Raw genomic sequence first — 10,736 nt, forward strand, 5'->3', positions numbered from 1 at the left:
TAGCTCACTTCTCCTAAATCGTATCCCAGGGGAGCCCGCAGGGGAGAGAGTAACCCACACACCCTGTCTTTTCCTAGAATCTTAGAGAGTGACCTAAGCTAAGGTACACATACTATTAACTCACTTCCTCTTTCTTAGGCCCATTGAGGTGACAACATGTGGGTGTTTCTTAACTAGAGAATTTTTCTGGATCTAAGTGGAGTGTTCTAAGAAATCTAGCTGCCATGGGGACCTTTTGCTTTAGCTTTGCTGCAGCCCAAAATGTTCCAAATTCAATAATTTAGAAATAATTTTAAATCTCCATAGCAAATACCTGTGTGATCCTTGCTCCTTCTTGAATTGTTCGCTTGGCCCATAAATCCATTTCTAAGCAAACCTCTTAGACACAGAGTCTATAGCGGCTGCTTTCATCTCTCGCCCACTGCTTTCTTTCCCATCCACTGCTTCAGCCCCCATACCTTTTGCTAAGGCTACCAGTGGCCACCTTGGTGTTCATAATACTATGACCAGTCCCAGGATTTCATCTTGCCTGACCACTTCTGTAGCCTAAGATACTGTTGCCAACACCTGCCTCCTTGAAACTCCTTTTTTTTTTTTCTTTTGGTTTCTGAACTGACCTCATCCACTCCCCTGGTTTCGGTTGCCATTTGTATGCTACCAACTTCCAGGTCTACCAGATCTCTCTATATTCTCTTCTACTTCCTGGATGCCTCTACCTGGATGTCCCACAGGCTTGCCAATCTCTGTATAGTCAAAACTGAACCCCTCATCTTAGTCTCTGTTGTGGTGAATGGCACCATTCCTGCAGGCAAGGAGAGTGGTTTCCAAACAATGACCTAAGGCGGAAATTCCTTGATTCCAAGATCCTTCCCTGGAATCTTCCCTCTCCCTCACTCTGCCTATCTCCATGGCTCTCAGGTGCTGCTCATCTTGTTTCTTTAACAGCCCCCAGCAGGTTCTGACCACATACCTGGCACCGCTTTGTTTCTGGCCACCATGATCTCATGCCGCTGGGATGGGCTATTTCCTTTAGATCAGTGGTTCTCAGCCTATGGGTTGCGGACCCACAGGAACTGTATTAAAGGGCCATGGCATTAGGAAGGTTGAGAGCCACTGCTTTAGATGGTCTCCCTACTTTTATCTCTCCTGGATTCCCAGCTCCATGGGGGCTGCTGTAGAGATTTAGAACATAAATCTGACCAGGTACTCCCCTTGCATGACTCCCTAATACCCAGAGTAAGGTACAAGGTCCATAATTCCACGTAAGAGATTCTGCTTGGCCCATCGCTACTTCCTGGCTAGCACTGAGCTCCATCCAGTCATGAAGAATCTGTCACCCTTTCAAAGCATAGGGGCCATTACTACCACGCTCTGGGCCTGGGCTCCATCCCCTTTCCCGTCTGAACTTCCTGGGTTTTCTTCAACAGCCAGTGCAGTTTCCACATTGTTTACCTCAAGCTCCTGTGAGACACTTGAGAGTGTCTCACACCCCTTCTTAGTCCTCCCTGTCCTCCCTTGAGGGTCCCAGGAAGAAGATGATCCCTCTCTCATCTCTCTTTCAGGTGAAGAGATTTTGCCAGCTTTACTTTGGGTGGTTGTGTTTTATCAAAACCATAGGTCTTTTTGTTTGTCTTTTCCAAATGGGAAATCATGGTATGGAATGAGCTCTTTCCCACTGTACCCCAGAGATTCGGAATGCACAGCACACAGCAGAAGATGCAGGCTCCAAGTACAAACCAAATGGCACATCCTGCCACCTTCCCCTCACCTCCCCGGCCACAGCCTGCTGGAAGTGCTCTCTGGATTGGGTCTTGGCCATACAGGCTGTTTTTAGTTCATTGCCCGAATGGGCAGTGAGTAGGCAAGTGACCACCTAGTGACCAAGCTCAGCTTACAACTCCATTTTCCCTCTAAACTCCATCCCGGCAGGGCAACAGGAGAGCCGATCCAGCCAAGGCCGACCTCTGAGGGGGCGCTCAGGACAAGGAGGCTCCAGTAACTGCAAAACGAAATGCTTTTATTGAAAAATATTAAGTGCTCCATGTCATGGCTACCGATCCCTGCCCATGACGGGCTTTGGGGCAGCGGCCCGATGGGGCTCGACAAAGCAGGCAAGTATCGGCGGGCACCCCAGCCCCGCGCTCCAGAAGGGTGAGGTTTCACTGTCCACGCGGGTTGGTTTTGGGGTCCCGCAGTTGGCTCCCCAACCCGCAGAGAGGTGGCAGCTGGGGCAGCGGCACTGAGATGGCCCCTTCCAGTCCAGAGAGTGGGCTTCCTGGCATCCTCGATGCAGGGCTGTAGGCTGGACTGGTGGGCGCTCCAGCTCTTGGTGGTGGTGGTGGTGGTGTCTCCTGCGTCTGCCTCCTCAGACGTAGTCCTTGCGGTCGTAGGCTGTGCTCGCAGCCGGTGCAGGGCCGGCGGAGCGCGGTGCGGAGTAGAGGACTTTGGCGGGCTGGTACTTCTTCTCGCGCGGTGGGCAGGAACAGCAGAGCAGCGCGCCCCCCAACAGTTGCAGCCCCGCGGCTGCCCAGCCCACGTACAGGCCGGCGCCCATCTCACGCTTCTGCGCCTCCGGCACCAGGGGGTTGTAGAAGTCCCGGATGATGGTGTTAGCCGACCAGGACACCGGCACCAGGGTGAGCAGGGCGGCCAGCAGGAAGAGCACACCCGCCACGATGGTGATCTTGGCCTTGGCCGTGTCATCCTGCACGCAGTTGGTGCACTGGGCGCCCACGAGCGCCACGAGCAGCCCGAAGGCGGCCACCAGGATGGCCACTACGATGAGGGCGCGGGCCGCCTGCAGGTCCTGAGGTAGTGCCAGTAGCGAGTCGTACATCTTGCACTGCATCTGGCCAGTGCTCTGCACCACGCAGTTCATCCACAGGCCCTCCCAGGTGATCTGCGCGGTGATGATGCTGCTGCCGATGAAGGCCGACACGCGCCACATGGGCAGCGCGCAGCACACGATAGTGCCCAGCCAGCCCAAGACGGCGAGCGAGGTGCCGGTGATCTCCAGGCCCATGGACATGGCTGCCGCGGCAAGGCCCGCTCCACCGGGCGGCTCCGGGTGCGGGGAGACAAGGGGCAGGGGCGAGAGCTGCGGCTCGCCGACGGACCGACAGACGCCGGGACGAAAGGACACACGGACCGACGGCCGCCCGGAGGGCTCGCTAACGGCTTGGCTTGAAACGCTCGCGTTACGGCTGCGCCTGCACCTGCCTGTGGCTTTGTGGGAGGGCGGCGGCGACTCTGCTAGCCCTGGGCTGGGGCCCGGCAGTCTTAGCTAAGTGCCCAGCGCACTGGCGGGGGCGGGAGGGGCGGAGCCGCGCTCTCTCGGGCCAGGGGACAGTGACGTGGACCCCCCTCCCACTTTCACAGAGCGTCCTGGGAGGAAGGACTTGGCCCCGAGCGGCGCATGGCGCCGGGGTGGGGGTACCAAGACGGGGCGGGGCCTGAACCCCCCCACGCCCCACCCTTCGGTCCTTGTCCCCCAGCTGCTCAGAGACGAATTCTCCGGGGTAAACTGGGCGAAGGGATGCTTCAGGAGTTGGGGGTGCAAATCACTAACTGTTTGACTGCCCTCCTTGCCATTTTCGGCGCCTTTGGTGCGGGCAGCGTTGGGATGGGGGCCTGCCAACCACCCAGGCCGGACTGGCAGGTCCCCCTGTGGGCGTGGCCGCAGCTGTTTGCCGGAGTGGGCGGCTTCTTCTGGAGCTGTGCACCTGCTCCCAGATGGCTCCAGCCTCCGAGGCAGCACGCACTTTGCGCAGGCCCGGCCTGATTCAGGACGGTGGGGTTGTACTGCCTGGGAGGTGCTGGGACCGGAAGCAACCCGAAGATACCCTTGAGCCCATCTGAACCAAGATTCGTCTGTAGCCCCCTTCAGTTCCCATCGTTAGCCATAAGCCTGGATGACTTTAGCTGAGCAGCACTTCCCTTCCTGAACCCTGTCTTCAATCCCTTTGAGCCCCAATCGGAGCTGGGGTTCACCTTAATTAAGTGGGGTGAAAGCGGCTTGACCCAGGCAAAAGTGGGAAGTCAGAAACGTTGCCTGTAAAGCCTTTGGTCCCACACCTGGACAATCCTTCACCTGGCTCTGAGCCCTTCAGAGTTGGCTTTGAGGTTCTGTGCGGGCTGCCCTCACCCCCTGCTTCTCTCTTCTCTCTTCTCACTGCAGCCGCTGGGGTCTCCTGGCTTTCAGGAGATCCTGCCTCAGGGTCCCTGTGCTGGTTGTCCCCTCTGCACTGGATCCTCCTGCGGTATCCACATGTCTTTCCCTTAACCCCTTTTAGGTTTTTGCCCTCAGTGCATCCTTCTCTGACCCCCCTATTTAAAACTGCAGCTTCTTACCCAACAATGACCTGTCCCCTTTTCGTACTGTATATTCCCCTTGGTGTCTGGTTTTTTTTTTTTTTTATGTTTTTGTTTTGTTTTAGAGACAAGGTCTTACTCTGTCTCCCAGGCTGGAGTGCAGTGGTTCACCACAGCTCACTGTAGCCTCAAACTCCTGGGTTCAAGCAATCCTCCTGCCTCAGCCTCCCAAAGTGCTGGGATTACAAGTGTGAGACACCTTGCCTGGGTTCTCTTGGCCTTTAACACCATTTGACATACTTTAAATTTTTATATTTTTCTTATTTACTTTTATTTTATTTTCTCATTGTACTTAAAAATTGACAAACAATAACTGTAGGTATTCATGGGGCACAAGGTGATATTTTGATACATATACTGACTGTATAATGATCAGAGGGTAATTAATACATCATCTCAAACATTTACCGTTCTTTTGTGCCAGGAAGGTTCGCTAAAACTTATTTATTTTAAATTGTTTCTGTTCCAGTCTGTCAGCTCCACTGGGACATCCACTATATCCCCAAATGGGCAAAAATGTTGCTCATCCCCTGTGCCTAGAACCTTGCTAAGTACTCAAGAGATAGTTGATTTAGTAACTTAAATGAAGTAAAGACATCATTTTCCCTTAATTCAACAACCTTGGCTGCTGTAGATCAGCAACCTAGGAGGCTACTGGTATAAATGACTGATAAAGGGATACTGTGTTGTCTGAATTAAGGGATCTTTGCCTTCTAGTACAAACCAAGGACTCTTTCAGTGAGATGAGAGATCCCACTGTGCTGGGCCTAGGGAATTGTCTGTGTTGCCCATATCTCTCAAATCATGTAGATTGTGTCTTCTTCTATATATGCCTAAGCCCTTGGGTGACAGAAGAGTAAGGTAAACAGAGCTCAAGACCCATAGAAACTAGGGTCCTCCTTCTTTCGGGAGCAAAGGTCTTGGGTTGGGCCTATTGGGCAGGGTCTGGGCAGACCTGGGAGTGCCTGGCCAGAGGGCCCAGCTGGTGCTGGGTGGGGCTGCCCTAGAGGAAGTTTGTATTGCCCAGGTCCTCCTCAGTGGACTATTGGCTACTCTAGTTTCCTGGTGACTGGAGGTGGCTTTGGGCCAGAAGAAAGGTGGAACCCCCAGGAAGTGTGGCTGGGTTTAGGTGGGGACTGAGGTCAGATGCTTTCGGCCATAGAGTGGGCCCCCACTGGCCTCCAGTTGTGCCTGGGTTGGGTGCCATGAGCTCTGACTCTTGCTGGCTTCAAGGTTAGTGAAAGTCACGTCACACCTCTTAGCCTCAGTTTCCTCTGTAAAACAAGAGAATAATGTTCATATGACTCACTTCACAGGTTGTGGTGAGAATGGAAGCGATGTTAAGTGTGTTGTCATGCAGAAAATAGCCAGGCACAGCATGAAAATGTGCAGAGAAATTGTTTGGAGAGAGGGTGGGGTTTAGTCTGACAGATCTGAATTTGAGCCTGGCTCCGCTCTCAAGGGTCATGAGACCTTGAGCAAGTCCTTTCCCCACCTCAAGCTTCAGTTTCCTTATCTGTGGGAGAGGGTTGTTCTGAGTTAGGGGGCTTATCTCTGAGCCTAAGTGAGCTGCTGAGCAGGGCTGCACACAGAGGAGGCAAGGACAGAGTTTCGTGCCCAGGGGCCAAACTTCAGAGACTCTGCAAATAAGACTTTGGTTCTTGGCAAATAGAGCTCCAATCAGCTTTTTGCCCAGTATCTACCAAGGTTCTTACAACTCAATAATAAAAAGACAAATAACTCAGTTTAAAAATGGGCAAAGAATCTGAACAGACATTTAGAATAGACAAAGAAGCTACAAAATGGCCAAAATAAGTGCATGAAAAGATGCTTATCATCATTAATCATTAAGGAAATGGAGAACAAAACCACACAGAAATACTACCTCACACCCACAAGTATGGCAGTAGTCATTTGACAAATGTTGGTGAGGATGTGGAGAAATTGGAATCCTCACTGCTGGTAGAAAGGTAAAATGGTACAGCTGCCTTTGAAAACAGTCTGGCAGTTCCTCAAAAGGTTGAACATAGAGTCACCATATGATTCAGCAGTTCTACTCTAGGCATTTACCCAAAGAAATGAAAACATACATTCACACAAAAGACTTATACAGGAATGTTCATAGCAGCATTATGGATAATAGCTCCAAAGTGGAACAAATCCTATATGTTAGTCCACTGATGAATGGATGAACAAAATGAGGTGTATCCATACAGTGGAACAGCCATAAAATGGAACATGTACTCAAACATGCTACCCCATGGATGAACCTTGAAACATTATGGTAAGGGAAAGAACCCAGTCACAAAAGACCATCAAATGTATGATACTGTTTACAAAAATTATCGAGAATAGGGAAATCTATAGAGACAAAAAGTAGGTCAGCAGTTGTCAGGGGCTGGAGTGAGGGTGTTGCTGGAATGCGTATAAGGTTTACTTTTGGGGGTGATGAAAATGTTCTATGATTGATTGTGCTGATGGTTGCAGAACTTTGAGCAGCGCCCCAGGCTTCTGTCACCCCACTGGCAGTAATCCTAAATGAGAAGATGTGGATTTGGGGGGTTATGTGGAAATCACATCTCAATAAAGCTGTTAAGATGAAAATCGCTGTGGTGCTTGGTGCCTGCAGGGTGTGTGTCTGTGAGCGTGTCACCTGAATGTGTTTGCCCAACAGGGTGGCATGCAGGTATCTTTGAATGGGAAGGGTGCTAAGTTGGTGGAAGGGGGGGAGACATATTGGACCCCCACTCTCACTCCGGAACCTCTTGTCCAAAAGCAGCAGTATGACCCACGGTGAGGCAGCTGCTCCAAGAATGAGCCCCTGAGATAAGTGACCACAGGGAAGGGAATTCTGTGGCTAGGCTGGTCCCGGAGGGCTTCCCATTGGAAGCTGGACAGGAGCTGGTAGAAATGACTGGGTGTGTTTGGGTAGAATGGTGTGTGTGTGTGTGTGTGTGTGTGTGTGATAGAGAGATTCCAAGGGGCAAAGGGCTCGAAAGAGAGGATCTGAGAGTACAGCACCCACAGCTAGGAGATTAGCTTGTTCCCTATCTTGCATCTGGTGCCCAAACTCCAAGAAGTAGAGTTCTCCCTACTGTGGCTATAGCAGCATTGTCTTTCTCCTGTCCCCAGTAGTCAATGTCTACTAGGGTCTGAGTCCTGCTGTCTCTAATGTTGGAAGAGGTTTGAATTGTGTGCAGCATGGAGGAGAAGAATCCAGGGCCTGTGGGGTTTGGGGTACTCTGTTGCCCTGTTGGGAGACAGGCCATGTGGAGCCCAGGGGGGAGGTTGCACAGGGAGCCCATCTACAGACACTGTGGTCACCAAGTCCTTGGGGAAGCATAATCTTTTGTCTGACTGCAGCGTCTGGGTGTCAGTATGGCTGTATGGTGTGTGGGTGTTGAATGTGCATGACTGTAGATAGGTGGGCAGCATGTGACTGATTTGGATAACTGAGTGTGGCATTTGTGGCAGGCTCTGTGTGTATGTGTGGGTGGGCAGTATTTGTATGTGGTCTGTCTGGGTGTGTGAGGATGAGAATGAACAAAAATGCAAATCACTAAATGTGTGTTTTAAACTTTGTTTTCAATTTCATTTGATCATAGCACTGAACTATGTTCCTGGTGCTTGGCCAGAGGTTGTAAACTGCAGCCTAAGGGCGGAATTTAGTCTGCAAAAAATTGTGTTTGATCAGCACAAAGTTTTTCTAAAAAATGAAATGGAACGCTTTTAGGTGGGGTATGCATAGTCCTGTTGCTACTGGTACTCCCTACTGATTTCTTTTGTTTTAATTAAACTTTTAACTTTAAGAAATAAACTTTTAATTTTGCAATCATTGTAGATTGATACACAATTATAAAAAAAAATACAGGTACGTCCTGTAGCCTTTATCTCTTTTCCCCCAATGATATCATTTTTCAAAATGGTAGTACCATAACACAACTAGAATATTGACATTGGTAAAACATAGGACTTCTCCATCTCTACAAAAATCCTTAATGTTTCTGTTTTATACCCATGCCCACTTCCCACCTAACCTCAACCCCTTCTTGCCCTGGCAATCACTAATCTGTACTCCATTTCTCCCTCCCCCCACCTCTTTTCTTTTCTCCTTCCCTCCCTCCTTTCCTCCCTCCTTCCCTCCCTTCCTTAGAGAAAGGATCTTGCTCTGTCACCCATGTTGGAGTGCAGTGATGCAATCTCAGTTCACTGTAATCTCAAACTCCTGGGCTTAAATGATCCTCTTTCCTCAGCTGCAAGTGTGTGTAGTCATGCTGACTAATTAAAAGTATTTTTGTAGAGATGGGCTCTTGTTATGTTGCTGGTCTGGAACTCCTGGTCTCCAGGGATCTTCCCATCTTGGCTCCTGAATGTGCTGAGATTACAGGTATGAGCCACTGCATCCAGCCCCTGTTCTCCATTTCTGTATTTTTGTCATTTCAAGAATGTCTGTAATCCTAGCATTCTGGGAGGCTGAAGCTGGTGGATGGCTTGAGCTCAGGATTTTGAGACCAGCCTGAGTAACAATGAGGCCCGATTTCTACTAAATAGCTGGATGTTGTGGTGGATGCATGTAGTCCCAGGTACTTAGGAGGCTGAGACGAGAGGATTGCTTGAGCCCAGGAATTTGAGGTTGCAGTGAGTTATGAGGCCACACAGTCTACCCAGGGCAACAGAGTGAGACTCTATCAAGAAAGAGAGAGAGAGAGAAGGAAGGAAAGGAGGGAAGGAAGGAAGGAAGGGGAGAGACAGAAAGAAAGAAGGAAGGAAGGAAGGAAGGAAGGAAGAGAAAGAAAGAAAAGAGGTTCAGTGGGTAGGGTGCCAGCCCGGGTGCCATAAACCCAGGCTGGTGGGTTCTAACCCAGCCCGGGCCAGCTAAACAATGACACTGCAACAAAAATATAGCCAGCTTATGTTGGGCGCCTGTAGTCCCAATTACCTGGGAGACTGAGGCAAGAGAATCACTTAAGCCCAAGAATTTGAGGTTGCTGTGAGCTGGGAAGCCATAGCACTCTACCCAGGGTGACTCTGTCTCAAATAAATAAATAAATAAAATAGTTTTTTAAAAAAGGAAAGAAAGGAAGGGAGAGAGAAAGAAAGAAAGTAAGTTAGCTATATAGAATCATACAGTATATAACCTGGGATTGGCCTTTGTTCACTCAACATGATTTCTGGAGATTCATTCAGACTACTGCACACATCACTAGATTGTTCTTTTCTATAGTTGAATAGTATCATGGTATAGATGTATACATTTTAGTCGAAGGATATCGGGGTCATCTCCAGTTTGGGGCTGTTACAAATAAGGCTGCTATAAACATTCATGCACAGGTTTTCATGTGATCATAAGTCTTCATAAGTCTGCAATTTCTGAGTTACATGGCAGTTACATGTTTAGCTTTTAAAGACTGCCAAACTGTTTTCCAGAGTAGCTGAACCTTTTAGCATTCCCACCAGCAATGCATGAAGGATCCAGTTTCTTTTTGTCCTCATCAGCATTTTGGTATTATCACTATTTTTCACTTCATTTTGATAGGTATGTAGTGGTATCTCATTGTGGTTTTAATTTGCATTTCCCTGTTGACTAATCATGTTAACCATGTTTGCCTGTGATATACAGCAACCTTATTCAGCTGCTGTATATCTTCATTGAAATGTCTTTTGGTGTCTTTAGCCAGTGTTCTAATTGGGTGCTTTTTTTAACTGCTGAGTTTTGAGAGTTGTTTATGGATACTAGATACTAATCCTTTGTTTCATATATGGTTTGCAATATTTCTCCCACCCTAAAGCTTATCTTTCTCTCCTCTTAACAGGGCCTTCTGCACAGTAAAAGCTTTAAATTTTGATGAAATCTAACTTAATTTTTTTGATGGATTGTGATGTTAGTGTCAGATCTAAGAACTCTTTGCCTAGCCCTAGATCCCAAAGGTTTTCTCCTAAAAGTTTTATGTTGTATATATCCATGATCCTTTTTGAGTTAATTTTTATGTGAGGTCAAGTTTCTTTTTGTTTGTTTGTTTTTGCCTATGAGATGTTTAATTGTTCCAGCACCATTTGTAGAAAAAGTTACCCATCTCCATTGAATTGCTTTTGCATTTTTGGCAAAACTCAGTTGGATATCTTTGTGTGGCTCTCCATTGATCTATGCGTTTATCCTTTTACCAATATCACACAATCTTGATTATCATAGTTATACAGTAAGTCCTTTTTTCTGTTTCTGTTTCTTTCTTTTTTTGAGACAGTCTCACTATGTCACCCTTGGTAGAATGCTGTGGCATCACAGCTCATAGCAACCACCAACTCTTGGGCTTAAGTGATTTTCTTGCCTCAGCCTCCCAAGTAGCTGGGACTACAGGCACCTGCCA

General features: G+C 48.7%; 1 protein-coding gene across 1 annotated transcript; it reads right to left on the reverse strand.

The window, feature by feature from the left end:
- Nucleotides 1-1,996: 1,996 nt before the first annotated feature.
- CLDN3 (claudin 3) lies at nt 1,997-3,287 on the reverse strand. Its single transcript, XM_003794199.3, has one exon. It carries the CDS (start codon nt 3,026-3,028, stop codon nt 2,366-2,368), a length of 663 nt encoding a protein of 220 aa, XP_003794247.1. The 5' UTR covers nt 3,029-3,287; the 3' UTR covers nt 1,997-2,365.
- Nucleotides 3,288-10,736: the final 7,449 nt, after the last annotated feature.

The sequence above is a fragment of the Otolemur garnettii genome, unplaced genomic scaffold (genome assembly GCF_000181295.1).
Source record: "Otolemur garnettii isolate 467f Iridium unplaced genomic scaffold, OtoGar3 scaffold00077, whole genome shotgun sequence".
Lineage (NCBI taxonomy): Eukaryota > Metazoa > Chordata > Mammalia > Primates > Galagidae > Otolemur > Otolemur garnettii.